This window comes from Hemicordylus capensis, chromosome 4, assembly GCF_027244095.1.
Source record: "Hemicordylus capensis ecotype Gifberg chromosome 4, rHemCap1.1.pri, whole genome shotgun sequence".
NCBI lineage: Eukaryota > Metazoa > Chordata > Lepidosauria > Squamata > Cordylidae > Hemicordylus > Hemicordylus capensis.
In genome coordinates, this window is record NC_069660.1 from 73,119,607 (window position 1) to 73,144,511 (window position 24,905).

The window sequence follows — 24,905 nt, forward strand, 5'->3', positions numbered from 1 at the left end:
TCTCAGATGGGACTCAGCCAGGGATATAGCTAGGTCATTTCGGACCCTGGATCTAATGAGCTTATGCCCCACCTCTATTCCCTGCAAAATAAGCATCCTTTCCGTGTATATATATATATTTCACCACAAACCCACAGGTCTGGACCACCATTTATTTGTGTGTGTTGGGGGGTGGAGACTACACAACCCCCCAAAGGATCCATATATCTTCTCGATCATTTACCACAAACCCACAGATCTGGGCCAGAGTGCATGTGCAAAAAAACCAAAGACTACGCAAGCCCTAGTGGGTTCACATAGCTTCTTCATCATTAATGAATTAACCGGGACACAACACACATCCCTTATTCCATAGTTCAAATACAAAACCAACTTGGTCATGTAGTGCATTAGTAAGGGGGGGGGAATTAAATCACAGCACATGCCCCTTGCTTCACAGCTCTCATGAAGACCTTTTAGAGCACAAACCAACTTGAGCATAGTGCATTTGTTTTTGTTTTTTTAAAAAACTGTATATGCAGATGTAACAGTTAGTTCCACTTTCACTAGGTGCAAAGTACTCAATGGACAGAGATAACAATTTCTGGCAGTTTTATTGCAGTAGGGAAAAATCATTAAAAATCACAGGATTGACTGATTTCCTTGAAATAAAAATACACAGAGTCCTGTGATCTTGTGCTACAAGTGTGCCCAATTTCATACCTCTAAGCCCAGCCATTCTGGAAATGTAAAGGGTTGGGCAAAGGAGGGGGCAAGTTGCAGTTTTTTATGAAGGCAATGGGCAGATTCCCCTTGGGGCGGGTGGAATGATGGTCCAAGGGAGCAGCTTCAGTTTCAGAAGTTTTTGTAATTTTCTGCCATTAAACAAGGCACTTATAGGACTTTGTTATTTAATAATAATTTTTAAAACGAATGGATTGACCTGTCCGCTTCAAAATAAATATGCAGAGTCCTGCTAATTTGTCCTACATCTGTGCCAAGTTTCAGAACTCTAGGCCAAGCCATTCTGGAAATATAAAAAGGGGCCCTCTTTTCCCTTGGGGAAATTGTGGGGCCCTCTTGGAAAGTGGGCACACACAGACCTGGGTCCCCAGGTCTGTGCCTAACAGCAACCCTGGTCTCATCAGGAGGTGGGAGAATCCAAGCCAGGCTCCAGAAGAAGACTGCCCACCCTAGCAATCCAGTCCAGAAAGGGGTGGGGCTTCTCCTCCTAGCCTTATTAAACCTTCTGTCCTCACCTGCACCTTTGCTTGTTCAGCATCTTTGGAGGAATGAAGCCTATATCACTTGGTTTTCTGTAAATAAGCCCCTGTATTATAATTTGCATTAATATTTCCAGACCTCTTCTTTTTATAAATAGACCTTGTATTATAAATGAATTATAAAGTGCATTAATATTCCCCAAACTTCTGCATTAATGTAAATAGGATTTCTGTGTTTGCAAATCCCTATGCTTGAAAAAAAAACCTGGCAGGGTCAAAAGTTCATGTGTGCTGTTTTTTTCATTTCACATTTAGGATGTCAGTTTGACAGTTTAATTTTGGAGAGAAGCTAAATTATGGGAAATGGAGGGAACTTTGAGATGTACTAATTAGATTGTTTGAAAAACTGTTGGGGCAAAATGTGTGTGTCCCCTGCTAACTTGGCAAAGAGGCACCTTTTTAACATGGTGGTTATCTTTATTTAGCGGGGGGGGAGTAACTGGCCCTATCCACCCCCAGCATAGTACATCCAGTGACTGTTGCTGGTGTCTATCTGATGTTTCTTTTTAGATTGTGAGCCCTTTGGGGACAGGGCTCTTATTTATTTGTTTTTTCTCTGTGTTAACCGCTTTGGAAACTTTTGTTGAAAAGCGGTATATAAATATTTGTTGTTGTTGTATATAGGAGGAGGCTGCTTTAACAGAGTCACAGTTGGAGAGTCAGTCTGCAGGAGAGTCCTGGAAGAAGTTCAAGTCCTGGAGAAAGCCAGTGGGCAGTTTGGAAGGGAGGGAGAGTCTCTCTGAAGACACAGTTGGAGAACCAGAGTTGAGGAATTACTAGCACAGGCTGAGAGATCCACTGCTATGGCTGGAACAAGAGCTGTAATCACAAGAAGAGCCAGGTTGGGTTGAACCCCAGGCCCCAGCTGTCACCCGGAAAAGGGACTGCACAAGAAGCAGTTGCTGAGAAGGTAACTGCAGAGGTCTCTGTGTACGGACCAGTTTAGGTAGCTTCATTTATGCATTTTTCAAACCATTTCTTTTCTCCTGTATGCTCTTTTGGTGCGTGTGTTCTAAAGTTTGCTGTGAAAAGAAATGAAAAAGCTAACGTCTTAACTGAACACACACACACCCCAAATAAACATTTTTCTAAGCCTTCCCACTCTACTGAGTTTGGGGCTTTTGGTAAAGTTTGCAAAAGTGTAAGGGCTGTTGTAGTAGACCCAGCCATACCAAAAGTCTACTTGATGGCAGCGGTAAAAAGTATAGGGGGGATAGGCAGCTGTTCCTCCACAGCATCTCCCCTAAGAGGTTGTGTCTGCAGCTCCCTCTCCTTGCCTGACCTGGGTTTGGACAAGGATGCAGCGAGCAGCTCTTGTGCCAGCAGTAACTCAGCTGCTGGGCTCAATGGAGGCAGGCAGCCCTCATTACTAGCAGTAAGGCAGCTGCTGGACTGAATAGAAGGGGTGGCAGCAACAGCCCAGGCGAATGAAGTGCAGAATCCTCCACACACACCCACACACGCCAAATAGTTAATCCCCCTTCAACTCTCCATTTTAAAACAAATGGTGTGGTGAAAAAAGATCAAAGTGTGAGCTACTAACACACAGTAAAGAAAAAGACCTACAATTTCACACAGTGGCAAAGTCCCACAAGAAGTTATTGAAAAGGGAAGGGGAATTTTAAAATAAAGTACTGTGGGCCAGGACCCACTCCATACAGCAGAGGTGGGGAACCTTGGCCCTCCAACTCCCACCATCCCCAGCCACAATGTGCTGGGGATGATGGGAGTTGTAGTTCATAAACAGCTGGAGGGCCAAGGTTCCCCACCCCTGCCATACAGGATCCTAGCAACACCCTTAATGCAGTTAGGCCAGATTTGTTCAGCACTTGATGTGCATAAATGGGATAAAATTTCCTGTTCTGGATGAAGTTACACTCTCCCAGAAAGAACATGTTCATAGCTTGGGAGTGCTCTTGGACCTGGGTCTCTCCCTGGTGCCTCAGGTTCAGGCTGTGGCCAGGCGTGCTTTTTACCAGCTGCGACTGATTCAACAACCCCGCCCATCTCTTGAGGAGAATGACCTGAAAACCGTGGTACACCAGCTGGTAACCTCCAGGCTGGACTACTGCAATGCACTCTATGTAGGGCTGCCTTTGTATAGTCCGGAAACTTAAGTTGGTCTCTGGGGTATCCCAGAGAGACCACATTATGCCTGTTCTCAAACAGTTGCACTGGCTGCTGATAAGTTTCCGGGCAAAGTACAAAGTGCTGGTTATTACCTTTAAAGCCCTGAATGGCTTACTTCCAGGCAACCTGAGAGAACGTCTTTTCTCTACAGGATCCCCACCACTCATTGAGATAATCAGGAGGGGTCTGTCTTCTGGTGCCACCAGTTCATCTGGTGGCGATCTGGGATTGGGCCTTCTCTGTTGTCGCTCCTAGGTTGTTGAACACGCTCCCCATGGTTATAAGAGGATTGTTTTCGTTGGAGGCCTTAAGGAGAGCCATAGAGACCCATCTTTTTAGCCTGGCTTTTAATGATATTTAGTTTTTATATCATCTAGTTTTAATTGTAATTTTAATTCGTATCTAACTGTTTTTTAAAAATTATAAATTGTTTTAAATTGTTTTTTATTTTAATGTGAACTGCCCTGAGACACTTTTGGAAGGGTGGTATATAAATAGAATGAATGAATGAATGAATGAATTGCATATTGGCATGTTTCCCAGATGATGGGAAACACCTATATCGGGCAGCAGTGATATACGAAGATGCTGAAAGGCATCATCTCATACTGTTAGGGAGGAGGCAATGGCAAACCCCTCCTGTATTCTACCAAAGACAACCACAGGGCTCTGTGGTCACCAGGAGTCGACACTGACTCGATGGCACACTTTACCTTTTACCTTGAATGATAAAGCACTAATGTAGCATAATGTTATGGCTATTGTATGTAATTGTTTATTATTTGATCATTTCAAAATGTTTTATAAATATGCTTTTTAAAAATACCTAAATATTTTTAAATTCTTCTTGGGAGTCATGACTGGGTTTAATTTTTAAAGGGGAGGGGGAACTGAGCCAGGTCCTGTGGGTCCAGGGCCCACATCATAAGAACATAAGAACAGACCAGCGGGATCAGGCCCAAGGCCCATCTAGTCCATCATCCTATTTCACACAGTGGCCCATTAGATGCCAGTAGAAGCCTACAGGTAGGAGTTGAGGGAATGCCCTCTCTCCTGCTGTTACTCCCCTGCAACTGGTACTCAGAGACATCTTGCCTCTGAGGTTGGAGGTGGCCTATAGCCCTCCGACTAGCAGTCGTTGATAGACCTCTCCTCCATGAAGTTATCCAAACGCCTCTTAAAGCCTTCCAGGTTGTTGGCTGTCACCACATCTTGTGGCAGAGAATTCCACAAGTTGATTGTGCATTGTGTGAAAAAGTACCTCCGTTTGCTGGTCCTAAATTTCCTGGCATTCAATTTCCTGGGATGACCCCCAATTTCATGGGATAACACCATGGGAGTGTCCTAATGCTTGCATTAGGACACTGCTCTAGACTCTAGTCCTTACTTGAAGATTCCTCAAAAAACATTAGGCTTATGCCTAGTTTTTGTTTTACAAGGTTTTTTGTTTGTTGGTTTTTTGGCTTCCCAGAGGCTGAGATCCGCTCTTTGGGCTTCACTGCCTTTAACAGTCAGGTAAAAACCTAGATGTTTACTCAAGCCTTTGACCTTTAGGAAATGCTCTTTTCTTCTTGGTTGTTGGTGCTGTTTCTGTGGTTGTAGTTTATTGTTTTATTAGCTGTGTGTTAGTTGTTTTTCATTTTTATAGATTTTAGTAGGGGTGTGCGGAACTAGTTCAAGTCGAACCAGATTCGACTTGAACCGGGCCAGTTCAAAAAATTTGAACTCAGACCAGCCCAGCCCCCCAAAAGAGGGGCCAGTCTGAGTTTGAACTTAAACAATCCTGGTTTGAATCGAACCAGTTCAAACCGGTTTGATGGTTCAAACAGCATGGCGGTCGCCATTTTGTCTGATGTGTTTCACTAGAAAAAATCTCTTGCTGATTGGTTTTCCGAGACTGCCTTCTGATTAGCTAGCAATCTCCTTTCTCCTGGTTGGCTTGTTATCATTCAAATCAGAGTATTGTCAGGGTAACTCTGCTCCCCACCAGCCAAAGAAGAAAGTTTCAAAGTGTATTAAAAGCCAGGCAGTGTCTGCCTGGCTTCAATCTGCCTCTGGATTCTGGAGGAAGAGAGAGAACTGCCTTGCTTTGCTGCATGCCTTGCTCTGTTGCTGCCTTGCTTTTTCTGGTCCCCTGCTCTGCTCATCCCCACTCTACTGGACTCCCAGTGTACTAGATTTTCTTGCTGGACCTCTGCTGTGCTGGATTTTCTTGCTACTGGAATGCCAGCTGTTGAATGCCAGTGTGTGCTGCTTGGCCTGATTGTCCTATCTCCCTCCTGTTCAGACTCTAGCTGAAGATTTTGGATTGGTAAGCCCCCACCACCACAGAGTTTGGTTTTAGGTTTTATACTTTGGGTTTGGTTTTAGGTTTAAAATTTGGTTTTATCTTAGAGTATTTCCTTTTAAATAAGGCCTAGTTTGTGGAAAGGAATGTCCTCCAGGAGGGTGCAGGGCAGAGCTAGGAGCAAAGTCAGAGAGAGGGGTCAGAGTCAGAGGGAGGGGTGATGCTGGTTAGGGGCGAGATGGGCCTACTACCCAAGTCACCACTGTCCCCTTAGAGGTTGTTGCTTGCAGGCTCACCTATCCGGTGACGCCTTCTCCTGCAGCACAGCTAGTTGTGGCTGTAAGCCATTCAGGGCTTTAAAGGTAATAACCAGCACTTTGTACTTTGCCCGGAAACATATTAGCAGCAACATATGAAATAGAAATAGCTCCCTTGGTGGGAGCGGAGGAGGTGTCATAGGAACAAAGGAAGCTGCCATATACCGAGTCAGACCATTGGCCTATCTGGCTCAGTATTGTCTTCACAGACTGGCAGCGGCTTCTCCAAGGTTGCAGGCAGGAATCTCTCTCAGTCCTACCTTGGAGAAGCCAGAGAGGGAACTTGAAACCTTCTGCTCTTCTCAAAGCAGCTCCATCCGCTGAGGGCAGAGGCGCTCTTACCCCTGGACTTTAGGGCCAAGGTCCAGAGCCTCCACAGCCCCTGGGGGCCCCCAAATCCTCTTTAGTCTGTCCCGAGTGGTGTGGTCACTTGGATGAGCATGATAATGCTTAATTTGCAGGGGAGGGGGCCTCCAAAGGTCTTTAGGTCCAGGCTCCAAAATTACCTAGCTGCACCTCTGCCTGAGGGGAATATCTTACAGTGCTCACACTTCTAGTCTCCCATTTATATGCAACCAGGGTGAATCCTACTTAGCTAAGGGGACAAGTCATGCTTGCTACCACAAGACCAGCTCTCCTCTCAGCCATCATTGTCACTGGCTGCTAACCCAGCAGCCAGATTGCTCTCTCTCCATCCTCCTCCCCACTAACTCCCCTTCTCAGTTTGACCCCCCCACCTAATCCAAGTCTGAGGAGGAGCAGGAGGAAGTCATTCCTGTTACACCTGGCCCAGTAGTAGTGCCACCATCAAAACAGTTTAGGGCTGGCGGCAGCAGCACCGTGTGGGGGCACTTTGAGTGCTGCCAAGGTGAGCCCACATGTGCTCTCAGCACCCACTGCATTGCACAGGTCAGCAGGGGCAAAGACACCAAGGATCTTGGGACATCATTGATGTAGAGGCACCTTGAATGGTGTCATCCAGGTGTCTGTGCTGCTGCTAGTAGTACTAGGCCACCTGGTGTGCTCTTGACTAGTGGTGGCAAGGCATGTGATCCTGCTCTCAAGCAGGGGACATTACCAGTCACGTAGTGGGTGCAGTCAGTGGGCAAGCAGTCTGGTCACCCAGAGTCACACCTCATTACTTGGGACAGTGGAGAGATGATGGCTCTGGACGACCAGCCATTCCAGATGGTGGAGAACCCCAGCTTCTGCCAGCTGCTCTGGCTGCTTGCCACCTACTACAGATCCCCTCACACACCACCTTCAGTAGGCAGGTGGTGCCCTTCCTTTACCAGGCAAGCAGGGAGGTTGTGTCGGGACTGCAGCAGGACCCAGCTCCAGTCTGCACTTCACTACAGATCTGTGGACCAGCTGTAGTGGGATGCAAGTCTGCTTTCCTGTCCTTCATGGCACTCTGGTGGGGGCAGTAGAGAGAGGGGACAACATCTTCTGCTGGTGGCATGGCCAGCCCCTTCCATACAGCAAAGCCCAGGTGGGGCTGTGCTGCATGTGGAGCTGCTGGACACAGACCACAGGGTGGATGAGCTGTCAGTGGTCACTGGACACCAGTGGAAGAATAGCTGTTGTGGCAGCCAATCCTTTGCCACAGCTTCCTGTTCACCGACAATGGTGCCAATGTGCTGAGGGCACCACACCAGCTACAGTTTGTGTCCATACACTCTATGGCACACACTCTGCACCTGGTCATGACTGGTGTGCTTGGCATTAAGAAGGCAAAGGCCAGGGAACATAGAGACCTCCCCCATGAAGGGCCTGCTGCTGCCATGGCTGCTCTTGTGGAGAAGTGCTGCAAGATAGCAGCTTACTTCCATCACAACAAGGATAGGCAGATGCTCAGTAAGAGGCAGTGTGAGCTAGGCATACCTAGACACCTCATCCTTCCAGATGTTGAGACATGGTGGAGTTCCACCTTTCTCTTGCTCCAATGCTTGTAGGAGCAAGAGACAGCCATCCATGCCCTAGCAAGGAACTGTAGCTTGGGAGTGTGCAACCTGTCCAACATGGTCTGGAGGCTAATTTCCAAGCTGGTCCTGACACTTGAGCCATTCCTTCTTGCAATGAGTAGCTCGTGTACTGAGGCAGCAGCACTGAGCCAGGCTTTGCCCACTACTCTTCTCCTAGAGAAAACAATGGGTGAGCTCCAGACCTTCCTGGCCACTGGGGAAGCACATGCCCTGGCAGGTTGATTGAGGACTGGAGTGGGAGAGGCTCAGCAGCAAGTTGGGTCAATTGGCAAAGCATGTTTTGGCCTGCTTATGTGACCCAGCTATGAAGGATTGATCCCTGGTGAGTTGCCCAGGTGGAGGGCCCTCCTGGTTCAAGAAGTCATTTATTTTATTTTATTATTTAACATATTTGTATACCACCCAAAATGCAAGGTTAGGCAGGCAGAGGAGAGGAGGCTGGGTCTGGACCAGGATGAGGGTGCTGGAGTGCCCTCTACTGCATAGTCCACACCGAGGAGCAGTGTCAGCACCACTTCCCAGCCCAGCAATGTGGTATCCCCAGCAGTGCCAATGCAGCTGGCAGTTCCACTCTGTGATTCAAACGCGGGTGCCTTGCCAGGGGTACTTGCCCTTTGGGCAGTATAAAAATATGTTAAATATACATACATACATACATACTAGCGCTGCCACCATGCCCTGCAGCAGTGCCGAGCAGAGCATTCTGCAGTACCTGTAGGAGCTGGTGGCAGCGGACCCAGAGATGGATCCTCTGATGCCCAATATAACCAGCACCCAGAGTGAGAGGGTGTTCTACATGGCTGGGGATGTGGTGACACCCCATTGCTTGCACCTGAATGGTGGAGCAGCTGGTCTTCCTCAAGGCCAATCTCCTGTGCTGGGATATCCTGAGCTGGATGTGGAGGGTGAGTGATTCACGGTCATCCCCACCCGCTGCAACACCAGTCAGCTCACCCTGACAAACCAACAAAGCAAATGTGTCACAGTCTACCCATTAGTGCTGCTGACACACACAGACATACATGTGCGCACTCCACCTCCTGGGATGATGATGGACTGGTACCCTGAGGCCCAGCGCCAATCGGAGGCCATGGTGGAGCAGGCAGGAGGTTGATTTTTTGCGGTGGTGTTACTGTTAAGTGATTGTGTGTTACTGCTAATATTTTTTCTCCAAGTATCAGTCAGACACGCATGCATGGCCCATGATGATTAGGAGGACTGGTGCCCTGATGTGTGTCAGCCAGGCATCTGAGTCCAACTTATTATCCAGACATGACGATGAGAAAGACTTCTTGACAGAGTTAAGTATGTAATGTTCTTTTCTCAGCACTGTTTATAATATGCTTGAAGTCCTATTGTGGACCATCTGGTTTTGCTGGATCTCAGGTGGAGAAAGGCAGAACTTTGGGTGCCTGCCTTGAGTTGTGGTGGTTAGGTTTGTTTGTGAGATGAAACAGTGAGAAATGGACAGTGGCAGCTTTGTGTGTGAAAGAGAGTTCTTGGTAACTGCTGTGAGCTCCATGTCTGGCCATGTGCTTCACCCTCTGCTCTGGTGACTCTGCTCTCCAATCTGATTCTGCATTGGCATTGCAAGGTACACTACTTCTAAAATGTGGCTGAACTGGAAGTTGCTCTCTGGTGGGCTGCTCTGTCTGCCATCAGAATTCTGCATTGCAAAGTCAGGTGTACTCAGTCAAAATGTGGCTGACGCTGAAGAGGTTGCAAAGGGTGCTGTTGCTGTTGCAATGGAGTCCTAACTCTGTGTGTCAGTGTGTGAAAGAGCAACTTGTGCCAATGATGCAGCATGGGTATGGGCACTGTGGCTGGCAGAGTCTGGGTCAGGGATTCTTTTTTGGAGTGTGTTTTGTGTGCCATGTATTCTGTACTGGGAAATTCCCTTTCCACTTGTGTAGCGGTGCACTGTTTCATCCTTAGGGAATAATGGGGGACTTGAACCAGCCCATTATTCCCCATGGGTAGCACCTAGGGTCACCAAAGCAGGTTGGGTGGTAGGGCATGAGGGGTGCCACAAAACAATTGGGCAGTAGGCCCTAGGCTTCATCTACTGACCCAGAAAAAATTCAAAACAAAATTCACCCAATTGTTTTGTGGGTTAGGTGGTAGGTAGCACCCATCATATCCTACCACCCAACCCACTTTGGTGTCCCTAGGAGCTACCCATGGGGGATAATGGGCTGGTTTGAGTCCCCCATTATTCCCTATGGGTGAACCAATTTGAACCGGTTATTATTATTATTATTTATTCGATTTTTATACTGCCCTTCCAAAAATGGCTCAGGGCGGTTTACACAGAGAAATAACCAACAATAAGATGGATCCCTGTCCCCTGAAGGGCTCACAATCTAAACAGAAACGTAAGATAGACACCAGCAACAGTCACTGGAGGTACTGTGCTGGGGGTGGATATGGCCAGTTACTCTTCCCCTGCTAAATAAAGAGAATCACCATATTAAAAGGTGCCTCTTTGCCAAGTTAGCAGGGTTGCTAATTTAGTTCAAATTTAGTTCGAATTTGAACTGAACGAGAAGTCGCTTTGATTGAATTGGGTCTCAAACCCACAGTCTGGTTAGAATTTGAACCAAACCATGGAAACTGGTTCCATGTACACACCCCATATACTGTGAACCTCCTTGAAATAAATGTCACGAACGGCAGTATATAAATGTAACAATAAAATACAAATATCCAAGAGAGTTGCATCAGGAAAACAATAGAAGTCAAGTACAATTTAGCTACCAATCCAACAATCTCCTACCCACAATTCTCTATATGCTATGGTATTTGCCTACCACTATTCTGCATATCTGGGAAGATGGCAGGTAAGGTTCTTGAACCATTAGGACAAGATAATCCCTTAAATACTGTGGGAGATCAGAGCTTCTAAGAGAGAGGAGGCTTTTTCTTCCTCTTTTTGGACACACATTGAAGTGGGTTTTAATTATGGATCACACCAGAGGAATAGTTGTTTGAGTCTTACAGCAATCAATCAATCAATCAATCAATCAAGCAAGCAAGCAAGCAAGCAAGCAAGCAAGCAAGCGCACACATACACATACACGACTTATGGCACCTCAAAGATCGTGGTATAAGCTTTCATGGACTGGAGCCTATGTCACAGGGAGGAAATCTTTATCTTCAGCTCTCAGATATACATCTATATACAGACAGCAAGAATCTTCTGAGGACAGACCCCCTGCATCTGATGAAGTGCGCTCTAGTCTGTGAAAGCTTGTTGTGTCACAAGACTTTTATTCAGTTACCTTGAATTGTGCTGATCTGTGTTCTGATTGTTCTGTTGTAGGACTGAATAAACTCCTTCACTTCCTGCAACACCCTGAAAAAATCATGCCAGTCCCCCAAAGATATCTGATGGCCTTATCTTAAATTAGCAATTCTGCTGCCCAGAAGCTATAGTGCTTTGAGGGCCTGGACCACTTTGTGTCCTGCTACCTCTTTCCTCCAAAATATTTCTCCCTAAGTTCAGCTTCCTGAAAAATATTCCTCCAAAATATTACCCATTCTGCAAGCATCATTTTTTTACCTAGCAATTTGAAAAACATTATTCTGCTTTGTTTTGAAACCTGCACACTCTGCTTCTCTAAGACTGAAGTACACATCTGCCCTGAGATAAACACTGTGTAGTGTATGCCCCTTCCCCAATCTATTATGCGTGAACTAGATATCATGCTGTTGTTCTGCAAGGGCTAAATGTGGTTGCAGCATGCTTTTACTGATCATCTGGATAAGCAGTTTTGTAACAAGCCAGTGTGGTATGTTTCAGCAAAGAAAGCACTCAGCAAAAAGTGGGAGCTAGTGCCGATGCAAGGAGTTTTTCCTCCAACAACAGCTTAGCAGAACCAGGAACAAAGAGGAAAGGAAACTGCTTCATGCAGTTATGTTCTTATTTTTTTCCACCAGAAAATAAGAAATGTTCAAAAGTCCCAATTCCCACCCCCCAAGAATACAAAGTAGAAAATAAGTTGTGCTCTTTTTCATTTCTTGAGGACAGATAAAGAAAGCCTGAAAAATAGTACAGTTGTATTGGCTGGGTCCTGCATTCATGTACAAGAATTCTCCAACAGTGAAAAGCTTTATATAGCATATTGAGAACATACATATCACTTCAAATAAGTGTAAAAAGATTCTACCACAAGGCAGTGAAGGACAGGCTTTATTCTAGGAAACAGCATCTAGAAGGCCGGGCCCTGGGTCAACTCCAGCTGCTGGAGGCATTTAACTTGCCATTGTTGCCAAGCCAGGGACCACAGAAGGATGCAGATGCAGGTCTCATCACATGGAGGTACCAAACTAGGCCACTTTGATGTATGGACATTAGTGGCCTTGGCCCTCCACTCCAACTCCATCCTGAAAGTGGACCTCCAGGAAGTCTAGTTGCTGATCAGGGCTTTAAAGGTGCATTTTAAAAAACCAACATTACGACTAAAGAGGCTGAGAATGTTTAATTGCTGAAAGGCAAGGAAATACAAGCCCTCACAGCCCAGTATTGCAGGCTCAGCTCGTACGGTGAGACGGTACTGTGGTGAGGTAGTAAAAATGAGACACACTATTATACAGAGTCCCCCAAATGGCTTATTTACTGGATACCACACTTCAAACCATATTTTCTATCCCTTTCGCCATGAATTGCAGCCTAAATCCAGTGCAGGTGATCTGGGCATAGATCTACCTCCAGATGAGGTTCCATACATGTGAAGGGGTGGGGGAAACCCTGCATGCAGCATTCAGGGCTGAATGGTCAACTGTGCCATTCTACAGTACCACCAGCTGTTGGTTGGAACAGGAGGCACATATATACTGTTGGGATCTGAGCTGTTGGTGACTGACCAGGAGAGGAATCTTGGGGTTGTGGTGAACAGCTTGTTGGAAGTGTTGACTCAATGTGAAAAAGACCAATTCCATGCTAGAGATCATTAGGAAGGGGATTAAAAATAAAACTGCTAATATTATAATGCCCTTATACAAAACTATGGTGTGGCCACACTTGGAGTACTGCATACCATTCTGGTCACATCTAAAAAAGGACATTGTAGAACTGGAAAAGGTGCAGAAGAGGGCAACCAAGATGATCAGGGGCCTAGAGCATGTTCCTTATAAGGCAAGGCTACAACATCTGGGGCTTTTTAGTTTAGAAAAAAGACAACTGTGGGGAGATATGATAGAGGTCTATAAAACCATGCATAGTGTGGAGAAAGTGGAGAGAGAAATTTCTCTTACACATAACACTAGACCCAGGGGTCATCCCATGAAATTGATTGCCAGGAAATCTAGGACCAACAAATGGAAGTACTTTTTCACACAATGAATAATCAACTTGTGAAATTCTCTGCCACAAGGTGTGGTGACAGCCAACAACCTGGAAGGCTTTAAGAGGGGTTTGGATAACTTCATGGAGGAGAGGTCTATCATTGGCTACTAGTTGGAGGGCTATAGGCCACCTCCAGCCTCAGAGGCAGGATGCCTCTGAGTACCAGTTGCAGGGGAATAACAGCAGGAGAGAGGGTGTGCCCTCAACTCCTACCTGTAGGGTTCCAGCGGCATCTGGTGGGCCACTGTGTGAAAAACAGGTTGCTGGACAACTAGATGGACCTTGGGCCTGATCCAGCAGGGCTGTTCTTATGTACAGATCCCCACTGCCTCATATCCATCCTCCAACAGCTAATTGGGACTGTCAAAATTGATTGTTCCCACCATCTGAGTGGGTACACAGATTAATAATGGCTTATGTTCAGTCTACTATATATAGAGAACTGCATATCAAGGTCTGTATGCATTTTTAACATGGCTACAATCTGTGCCTTGTCATCATGTATCTGCGGTGGAGTTCATGCAAACAACTGATGAGGTTGGAAAACCGTACTGCTTCCCACTACAGATAGTGGAGTGACATTACAATTCTTCCCCATGGGGAAAAATTCCCTGCACTAGCATATCAGGAATAGGTCAGAACTCTTTCCCACAACACTGAATCTCCTGTGTTTTCTAAATAAAATGAACTTCAACTGCAGCCTGAAGCGGTACAGTTTGGAAACATCTCATCTGCTGTTTGTTTGAAACAGGTCCATCTTTTTCATGATAGGAACCCATGAAGCTGCTTCAAACCGCTGGTCCATCTAGCTCAGTACAGTATTGTCTCTTGGCAGTGGCTCTTCAAGGATTCAGGTAGGAGTCTTTCCCAGCCTTACCTGGAGATGCCAGGGAGTGAACCTGGGACCTTCTGCAGACACAGTGAAGCTATGACCCCATTCAAAAATAATAATAATGTTTCAGTTACCTATATATGTGTTTAGTTACATTTTGTGTTTCTTCCCTCATGAAACGCCAGGCAATATACAAGGGGTTCTCAAGTGGTCTCCCCTCCACACACTAACCAGACCAAGACCTGCTTCATTTCAGCATGGATGCTATATCATATACCCTCATACTAAGCCCCAGGACCTTTTATTCCCAGATTATTCAGCATGTGTCCTACCTTAATGTTTTAGATTTGTTTTACTGAGACTGAAAACCTTTTCAAAGAGCTGAAATGTGGCATGATGAAACAATCATTGCTCATGGCAAGGAAACACTACGAAGTGCTTCACACAACACGTGTGAAGCACCTGACTGGGTTCTGCAGGGAGAGCAGGCTTAGCCCTCTCTCCCTGGTTGCAGGGAGTCCCAGTCAGGGGTCTACTCGTGTGTCGCTGCACGCCGCGGCAACACACGAGCAAAGGAAGGAGCGCTTGATCTGTTAACCTCATTTAAGGGGAGGGTGTTCTAGGTGGGCTAGCTGCCTTGGGAGCACCGGGCTTGCCCGGTGGTTCCCACAATCGACGGATAGCGGGCTAAGCTCTTAGCCTGCTTTCCGTCGATCGTGGGAATAGCCTCTACCATTCCTAGTCAAAGAGGCTTGCAGGCTTTTCATAGGGTTTTTAAACCTGCAAAAATCTTTTTGACAATGACACCTGCCGACAGAACAAATGGGTATACATACTACAGGTAACAACTGCCAGTCTCCAGACTAAGGCTGTAATTCTATGCACCCTTACTAGTGACTGAATCCCACTAAATTCAATAGGACTTATTTCTGAGTAAATGCAATTAGATTCACATTTTAAGTCATGTGAGTGCAGGTTAAGGCAGACTTTCTAGCAATTTTTTAGAACTTCCAGATCCCTCCTACTTAATTAGAAGCCTTCTCCTGCACAGGAGCATGCTCTCTTCCCCCTTCACACTGCCTCCCATGATATCCTCCTTGGTCTTGTCCTCCTTGCCACTTTCTTTCCCCATTTGTCCCTCAAATTCTATTTACATTGCCTGTATATGAAACTCTCCCTAGAATACCACCCCTATTCTCATAACCCCATCACAGTGAAAGCACTTATAGAGCCTCTTCTCAGGAGCAGTGAGAAGGGGAAGGTGGCTTAGACTTACCTTCCCTGCGGACGATCACTCCTCCAGTGCTGGGCGTGCTCCCGTCGTACCCAGACGATTCCCCACACACCAAGGCAGCAGGGAGGGTCAGGATGTGTCATCCTGTCCCTCAGAATACCATGATGAACCGTGAGTGTGCGGTGCATCATGGGTATCCTCCCTCCCCCTCCTGGGCTCTCTGCAGTCTGGCAGCCATGGCTGCTTCCAGACGATCAAAACAACAGGGTTAAGGGGCTGATTGCTCCATTTTACAGGGTGGCTACTTAGGTGGGTTTGCCACTGTGTTGCCACCAGGATCAGCCCAATCCCAGCGGGTCACACATGTATGCAAAACCGAGCTGGGTTTCCTTAGCCCGGTTTTGCACACGCATGTGAATAACCTCATAGACTCCTAGAAGTTATGAATTAGCAACTCCAGTGTTATTTCACTAAGTAACATGCAGCTAGCTCCTTAAGAAATGTATACTGCATTTGCAAACCAAGGGGAATATATTTCATACTGGTTCCCCCCCACCCAAACTATTTCAACTTACTGCTCTCAACAAAGCAGTCTACAAAGCAACTTTCTAGCTCTCAACACTCCCCTCCCCTATTTTAGGTCCTAAATGTGTTATTAATGTACCATTTTCAGAATGAACTGTTTGGCCACAACCATTAAGCAACTGCAACCACTAAATAATAATAAAAAGATTAATGGAAGAACTTCAGCAGAAAATTAACAATATTACCCCAAATATAAGGACCCAGACTTCTTATAATATTTTCCAAACCAAAATAATGTACAATGTATATTTCACCTTTTTCTTTTTCAATGTGTTTTGAAGAGAACAGAAAACTTCTTGGCACATTATAGCAGTGGTTACCAACAACAACAGCTGTTAGGAAAACCTTATGCCAGGAAAAACAAGGCACGATACAATTGCAACCAATCGTTTCCTTTATCTGCTGAGGCCAAGCAGAATGTGCCACAGGGAAACAGTCAGGCATATGGCTGTAATGGAGCAGGAGAGGACAAATGTCCTTAGACCATCCCTGCTTGCAGGAGCTGTTGGGGACCGCAAGAGGCTCGCCCCACTGCCTGTGTGAAAATTTTGTGTCTCTGTACCACTGACTGGAGTGGAGCACCCAATGTTGGAGAATGCCAAGTCAAGCCACACTATATATTTGCTTTCTTTGTGGTCCCTAGCACCCCCTTTCCTTCATACTAGTGCTGCATGGGTACTGGTGCCAAAGAGATAGCTGAAAGGAGGTGTGCATGACATCCCATCTGTTTCATTTCCTGGAACCTTGTGGACCCTAGCACCACTTCTCTCCTATCACAGAAGAAGCTCCATGTGGTAAACACACATACATGTGCTCTGCTATTGTGCCTAATATTGCCTGGAGCTGTTTCAGGGGTTCTTTAAAGCCCCCATAAATAATGTAGCCTCCCTTTTACCCAGCTTTAACTCCTTTCCAGGTCTGCATGAGGAGCAGAGGTGATCTCTAACCTATTGACTTTGCTGCAGTGCAGCTGTTTCTCAGGGAGCCCATATCTTCCTCTCTCCCTGCCTGGTCACACAGGAGAGAGTACTTCACCCTACCACAAGAAGCACAGGACAAGAAATTTCTTTGTTTCTCTTTTTTTGAGGGGAGGGGAAGAGAGGGGAGTGGGAGAAGCCTCTGTTGCCAAATTCCAGCAGCAGAAAAGTCTTGGGGTTTGTTCATTTTAGAAGGGGCTTGCCTGCTTCCCATTGGAGGCAACTTAAAATTCACTTCAGATTCCCCATTTCCAGTGGTGTATCCCAAGTCACAATTGCATGGAGTGAGGAAGGGGAGGATGAGGATTGGGAGGAGGATGTTGTCAGATTTCTGTTAACTCCTCCCAGACAAACAACAAAGATGCCTCAGGTTAATGAAGTCATGTAGGGCTGTCAATCCTCTAGGTCTGACCTGGGAGTCTCCAAAAATCAGCATATTGAAGCAGTCTAGATATTGTGCATAATACTGGAGTCGGGGAAATCTCCAGGAATCACTTCTGTCAGAGTTGGCAGCTCTGGAAGTCAGACACAGTCTTACACTTCTATTGTCTTTGTTGCTTATTTCATCATTGCATCACTTGAGTCTGAAGTGGAGGGGGGTGGGTGGTCTTGAAGCATGTAGAAAGGGATGCATGCTTCAGGTCCAGGTTAAGATTCTGGGCACGATTTTGCAAGTTGGGAGAAGTTCACGTCTGAGAAAAGATACTTGTCTCAAGGCTTGTTGAAAAGACAATTTGTAGTATTTGCTTTTTGCTGGAGTCCTTTGTTTGTGAGGGCAGGTATTATTTTCTGTCCCTGCTCTTGGCAAATTCAAAACAACCAAATTTTCCTTACCCCTGCAAGCCTGGAGGTCTCCTGAAGTCTAAAATTGACAGGTTTCATATTTTATCATTTATAACTAAGCAATTTTATAACTGCTACTACTACACACATTTATATACAGCTTTTCAACCAAAATTTCCAAAGTGGTTTACACAGAAAAACAAACATAAATAAAATGGTTCCCTGTTCCCAAAGGGCTCACAATCTTAAAAACAAAAGCACAAGGTAGACACCAGCAACAGCAACTGGAGAGGTGCCGTGCTGGGGGGTTGGATAGGGCCAGTTGCTCTCCTCTTGCTAAATGTAAGAGAATCATCACTTGAAAAAGATGCCTCTTTGCTTAGTTAGCGACTAGAATACTTGCTTGTTTGTAAGAAGAAACTGAAATATATGAGCTATATACCTGGAGCAGTTCTGTGCAGGGGTGTAGCCACAACTAAGGGCGAATGGGCCTGTCAGCTCAGTGACAGCTTGCTCTTTGCTTCCCGCTCCCCTACCTCTGAAGAAGGTGGGGAGGCAAGGGCCCATTTTCATTATTTGTCCCTGGGCCCACTCCAACCTTGCTACGCCCCTGGAAGCGGTAATCCCAAAGAACTACACTTCTGTATTTTGGATAAGGAAGTCTTCATTTTGTCCATCTTATATACATCAGGTGCTGCTCTAGTGCTGTAAAAACCGATACCAGCATAGCCCTTGGCCGAATAGAGTAGAATCATGACCTTACTTTCCTATACAATCTTTACATCTGTCCTGCATTCTTATGTATATATACACTATAACTTTAGCGTCAAGCTGTCATGATGTTTACTTCCTGGTCCCTAAATTTCAACATGTTGGTTTGCCTCTCTTCTGTGGCTAATCAGAGAGTTGCTGAGCTAGGATTATCCTTATCAGGAGTTTGCAGCTGCTTCTCAGTCTCTCCATTTACATTTTCCTTGCTTTGATCCTTCAGGGCATCAGATTTCTTCTTTTCCAGACTCTGCTTCAGTTTGAGAGAAGAATCTCTCCTGGACAAGAGTTCAGGATTGAAGCCAGAGAACCCACCACTTGCTACTGTACGCTTCCCTGGAAATAAAGACAAACAGGTAACAGTTTAGCATGTATGAGAACATGCACATATTTCTAACTATAGATATGAATAAGCTCATCACAGTCATTACAATAAAATGCCTTTACATATACATTTCACACACACACACACACACACACACACACACACACCCAAAATGGTAAGCAGCATCTCCAAAGTGGAACCTAGCAGTGATCGTAAATACTAACACAAGGCACAAATGAAGAACTTGTAATGTTCCCTATCACTAGAATTCAGCAAGGAGACCTGTATTTGTATAAGAGGACAGAGAATCATTAAAACAACAATAGTTCTTATAAACCCTGGGGATCTGACCTCAATGCACACACAGGAGGAAGATAAAAAAGAATCATTGCTATCACTTTTGAGAGCATAAGATTGCTCCCTGGAAGTTTCCCAACTAAATAACTACTAGATACAGCTGTATGATTCATTTGCATCCTTGGAAACAAGACAGCTAGCTCTAGCTATCTCAGATTTAGCTCCAAATTCCAGTATTTGCTCTAGGCATTTACCTCCTGGTGCAATGGGATGCATCAGCCGATTCATCTGGACATTCCAGTGCTTTACATTGGTGCTAGCTTGTTGGAGTTTCCGTTGGGCCAACTGCAATAAAAGAGGAAGAGAGTTCTATATAATCATAATAAATATATTTTATTATTTATAAATAGATATATTTATAAATATAATAAATATATAATATATAATTCATTGTCAATGGTGAACTACAAGCATAGAACTAGTTGCAAACATGGTGCTTCACTGCATGGCAAAGAAGCATGTCAAAATCAAATTCGATCAAGAGTATCAAATGTCACTCAAAGATCTGGTAGATGTGATAAGGACTGATGTTTCTATTGAATGATCTTTAGGTGTAGATTGCTGACTAAAGCCACAAACTGAAGTAGTTGTCCAATAATGTAACAGCATGTATGTGCACCTGAAGCTTCAGAGCAATCACTTTTTCCAGAACCTCTCTGAAAAGGCAAAGACTGAAAATGGGTGAATATTTATTTATCTACAATTTTTATATGCTGCCTTTCTTTTGAGAAACTCAAGATGGCAAAAATTAAAAACCATATGCAATATGCAACAATAAGAGTGTGTTTTGGCCAAGAATAATTTGTTGTATTTGATTTTAAAAGAGTGGCTGAATGGAACCTGTGAACAGTTTTGGAACATGTGATGCGGCAGTATTGCTGAACCTAAGTACTTGTGAACCAGATTAGTCCTTTGGATGGAAGACCCCATGTAAAAGAGGAATGTGTGTGTGTGTGTGTGTGTGTGTGTGTGTGTGTGTGTGTGTGTGTTTTAAAAGAGCCCCTCTTCTAGAAATTATGGATTTCTGAAAGACTGCAGATTGGATCAACCTGCCTTCTTGAAAAGGTTGATCTAATTGCTATTAAAAATGCCAGCTTCTCATGGAGCAGACGGATGGAACAGTGAAGATTGGATCTGAATTGCATTGATTGTTCTGAATGTGAGTGAGTGCAGTAGGAGGAAAGGACGGTGTTTCTTTTGGGTAGGATGCTGCATGAGTTGTCTGTAAGCCCTTCCAATACTACAATAAAAAAACAAGAGCACCTGGATGACTGATATATTTATACATGTCTAACTAGAAAGAGGTTTTCTGTTAAAACCCATGGTTTGTATTTGGCTGCCACATCAATCCTTCATAGGTATAACTCTACATAAATATAGATATAGATATAAGATAGAGATATAAACACACTGGCTGTTAGAATGGTATTAATGCAGGAGACCCTAAAAGCAAACTTACTTTTTTCAGTATTAAGCAAAATCATGACCTTAAAAAAGGAAACTGTTTTTATTATGTTAGTTGTATGTGAGTTTCAATAGGAAGCAAGGTTTCATTGCTCTTAGCTTCTGGGGTCAATCTTCCAGACCCAGTCAGCAAGGGTATTTTTCAGGACTTTTCATGAAAAGGTATCTATTTTATTTTATGAAAAGCCCTCTTGCTTTAGCTCTAGCCTGCTGGCCTTCAGGAAAAACAAACAAAATATTATCCTATTACAAAAGCTCTCAATAACCAGATGTATTTTTAAAGGTATGTAGGCATTTCATTATTATGGTCAATTGCATTTTTTTAAGATTGCATATTTTAGTTTTTCACTTAAGCAAATTGTATAATTATTTCACTGTTTTAAGCGTGCTTTAGTTGTCATCTTCTATCATAGTTCTATCAGGGAAGATAGAAAATGAATCGGATAAATGTTTCTGAGAGAACAATGACTTTCAAATGAGTAAAGTACTCCTGCTGAGCAAAAAGCTACGTTTCCTGTGGTGGCTCCCTTATATTTAGCAGAGGAGAGCAGCTATCCCTATTCAGCCCAGCATAGAGTCTCTCCAGTGGCTGTTACTGATGTGTGTGGAATGTTTCAGATTGTGAGCCCTTTGGGGACAGGGAACTAGTTTCCTATACCTTTTGCTATGTAAACTGCTTTGACAATTTTGTGTTGAGAGGTGGTATATAAATAATAATAACAACAACTCTCCAAGAGAAGCAGACATCCCTCAATACTCACCATGACATCTTGGTCCACTCTCTCTCTATTCACTCTAACTTCTTCCAGCTGCTTTTGGGCATCTTCCAAAAACTTGCTCTTGTTTTCCATCTCTTGCTTGAGGACCAGCTTTTCATGCTGGGCCTGGATGATGTACTCCTCCTGCTCTTCCTTTAACTTCATCAGCTGCTTCAACTTGTCCTCCTCTTCAGCCAACAGCCTAATACAAATTGCACAAGAATCAGTTGCACTTTATACAATGGGCTATTTTATTGTACAAGACCCAGGTCAGTTCCATAAGACATGGAACTGACCTGTGTGTCACAGTGAAAGGAAACAATAGGCTCTGCAGGAAGAGTGGGTCACTGACTAGGAATTCTAGAATATACTATAGAGGAGAGATGGCGAGGACATTTTGCATTATCCTAGCTTGAATCTTTCTATCAAATGGAACAAAACAGAAGCAAAGATTCCAACTAGGAAATGAAGTAAAGGATGTGCATGCCAGCTCTAGATACAGTTGAGCCATATCGGTCCTAGATTTTGCCAGCAAGACACTTGTTGAGACCACTTTGGCAAAAAAGTTGGGACCACTTTGGCAAAAAAGTTGGGACCACTTTGGCAAAAAACCTTCAACATGGAAGTAATTTCCCACTGTGTTGACCTCTGCACAGTACTGCACTTTTCTCAGTGCTGGGAGGGCCCGTTAAGAGAGACAGGGCCCTCTCTAAAGAGCTCCATGGGGAAAGCACAGGGAAGGGCTACACTCCCCAGCACTCCATGCATGCCTTCCAAGATTGAGGGCTCAAGTGGGCTCAGTTTCCCTTAAAGGAACCATGTCAAGGAGCTGGTTGAAGTGCAGTACTGCACTGTGGGAACGGTCATCTCTGAATGCTGCCAGGGGAGTGTACAGAGCATTCAGCTTTGGCCAAAGTGTCACATGGGCTCATAAAACACCGTATACTATACTAACAATTAGTTAGGGGGCCACACTGACCAATTGATGGGGGGTCACCACTGGCCCCCAGGCCTTACAATGAAGAACACTGCAATAAGAAGTGTGTTAGGTTTGGGTGGGGAGGGGAACCCATTGAAGACAACTCAGCTATTCCTGGAAAAAAATATCTCTCAGAGGAACCCATATCAGTAACAATGCAGTGGAAGGTCACAACAGCCATTGTTAGCCCAGAGATGTTGCAAGGACAAGATGTTGCAATGGACAAGCCTCGGTTGAGGGACAATTCACAGCTCTTCTGACAACTTAGATGGCAGGAGTGGGTGAGAACCCATAATTTCCCCAGTCTAGCCTTTCTCAGCTGAGAAAGCTTATAGGACATTACTTCCAGAATGCTAGATCAGAAGGAAGCTGAGCATTCAGCAGCTGTACCTGGCCTGTGCATATCTCACAGCCTCTTCATCTTGACGAGCTCTAACTTCCTGCTGTAGCGCATCTTGGAGTCGTTTCTGCATCTCCTCCAATTCTTTAATGCGCTTGCGTTGACGTTCAGCTTCTGCCTCCTTCAGAACCATCTCAGCCTGCATGGAAGCACGAGCCTGCAAAGAGAATGCAATTAGTATGTAACATCTGAAGCCAACAGCAGGGGGCAGAGTCAGCCACCTAAATGGAGCCTCTTCCACAGCATTTGGGTAGAGACTTTGGCACGGGTTTTGTTTGTGCCATTAACAATTTTCAGTATAGAGTAATTAATCAGTGTATGTACAATAAAACCTATTGATCAAGGAGAAATGGTCCTAGAACACTCCAAGGGCAAAAATAATTGGAATGTTACAGACTGAGGGCCTCCTATATGACACTTCTGCATATGTGCCTTGGTGCTAACAAATAAGAGAGGGCCTGGCTCTTAGGAATATTACCACATTGAGTGGTATGGTATATGGCTGCCCCTTTTGAACTGGTGATCGCACAGAATTCTGAATATAGCAAGAAAAATGGTTTTCCTGTAACTGCTGCACAGAGTAATGGGAGGCTTTACTGTGAAAATGCTGAACTAGAACTACAGTAAGTTCGGTTCTATTTGTTTAGGCCAGAATCAAGACAATGGTTTCTTCTTTCAATACAGGTGAGAAATCAGAATAGCAAAGCTAGGGAGATTGTGTTTCTTACTGTGTGAATAGTCACTAAGGCCATTCTCACGGGGAAGGAGAGCTATAGCCCAGGTAGGGCTGGTTGTGAGAACCACTCAGATCACTCCCAATCCTGGCACACCTCCCAGCACACATACCCTGGGTAGCCAGAGAATCAGATGTAGGCTCAAAGTGAGGTAGGAGGGCATGTGCGTGTCTCCTACATCTTGCCCGGGTCATGCAGAAGCTTGGGCTGCCAGCAGCCTGAGCTTTTAAAGAGCCGGAGGAAACAAGCGGCCAGGCAGTGCAGAGCTCTCCCAGTGTACTCCACTCATCATGTGGTATATTGTGGGATACTGGAGGACACTGCCTGGTTTCCCTGCTCCCCTTCAGTGCTCCAGGATCACTTGTGTGCCAGTCGTATGGGGATGTGAGTTGCAGGGGCAACAGCAGCCTCAGATCATGGTGCGGGGGGAAGGTAGGTAGGTTCCTGACTTCCCCCAAGCCCTTCCCAGTGCCAGCAGAATTGGTCGTATGAACAACCTTATTTTGTTTAGCTTGTATATATTTAAATATTACTTAGAATTGTCGCAAAATTGACAGAATGGTCTTGCATTTCATGGCCATTTGGCACCACTGATTACAGTTTTTGTATTCTATACCCATGCTCATATCTGTCAACTAAGATCTGCTTCAGAGGTCCTTCCCTGAATCCTCCTGACATCAGAGGCAAGGTTGGTGTGACTGAAAATTGGATCTTTTCTGTTGTAGTGCTTGAGATTTGGAAGTCTCCCACCAGGAAAGTTTAACTGGTGTCAAGATTTATCTTTTCAGTATCAAGTAAAGCTTTTTAAATTTTTCCTAGGCCTTTTAGTTTTGCATTTTTAACTCTACTTTTATTGGTCATTCTTTCTGCCATACTTTTAAAAATTGGTTATCCTTGTTCTTATGTTTTATAAACTATTTGTATTTGGTAGATAGGCTGTGGTCTTCATCCTTCAACACAGGAGAGGTCATCACAAACAATCTGTATTCTTGCTTTTATTGTGTTATTTTTACTGCATACCATTCTGAAAATCCAGTACAGAAAAGCAGAATAATAGATGTGCTAAGTAAACAGCTAAAGAAAATGCTTTGGGAAATTCTTCCCTACCATGCAGCAGTCTCTGAACAGCAATAAAACATTAAGAACTTCTAGGCAGCAAACTCTTGTTTTTTTAAAAAAATAGCCACGCTCTAGACCTCAGAGGGAAAGTAGTGGTAATAATAGAAAGAAGGGAACCACAATGGTAGGAGGTTCCCCATTGCATGCACAACAGGCTTTCATGCTTTTTGACTAAAGTTTTTGTACCGTATCAGTAAAATTATGGTGTATTGCTCACTACAGGGTTGGGAGCCAATTTTAGTGAAGAGAAAGCAGATCTTCC

General features: G+C 44.8%; 1 protein-coding gene and 1 long non-coding RNA gene across 6 annotated transcripts in view; one reads left to right on the forward strand and one right to left on the reverse strand.

Annotated features, from left to right (window-relative positions):
- LOC128322931 (uncharacterized) overlaps positions 1-24,647 on the forward strand; it is a 49,120-nt gene extending 24,473 nt beyond the window's left edge. Inside the window, exons 2-6 of one of the 3 annotated variants that reach the window (XR_008306086.1) lie at positions 1,887-2,172; positions 14,100-14,182; positions 18,755-18,863; positions 19,741-19,870; positions 24,165-24,647. This is a non-coding gene — a long non-coding RNA (uncharacterized LOC128322931). Of the gene's footprint in view, positions 1-1,886; positions 2,173-14,099; positions 14,183-18,730; positions 18,864-19,740; positions 20,780-24,164 lie in introns of those variants that run through there. The other 2 variants (XR_008306085.1, XR_008306084.1) reach the window with 2 other exon arrangements.
- DEF6 (DEF6 guanine nucleotide exchange factor) overlaps positions 16,356-24,905 on the reverse strand; it is a 59,636-nt gene continuing 51,086 nt past the window's right edge. For all 3 annotated transcript variants that reach the window (XM_053245197.1, XM_053245199.1, XM_053245198.1), the window contains 4 exons: positions 22,781-22,947; positions 21,415-21,613; positions 19,384-19,474; positions 16,356-18,843 (listed from right to left, as the gene is read on the reverse strand). In XM_053245197.1, the coding sequence (XP_053101172.1) occupies positions 18,638-18,843; positions 19,384-19,474; positions 21,415-21,613; positions 22,781-22,947 (663 nt within the window). In that variant the 3' untranslated portion in view covers positions 16,356-18,637. The remainder of the gene's footprint in view (positions 18,844-19,383; positions 19,475-21,414; positions 21,614-22,780; positions 22,948-24,905) is intronic.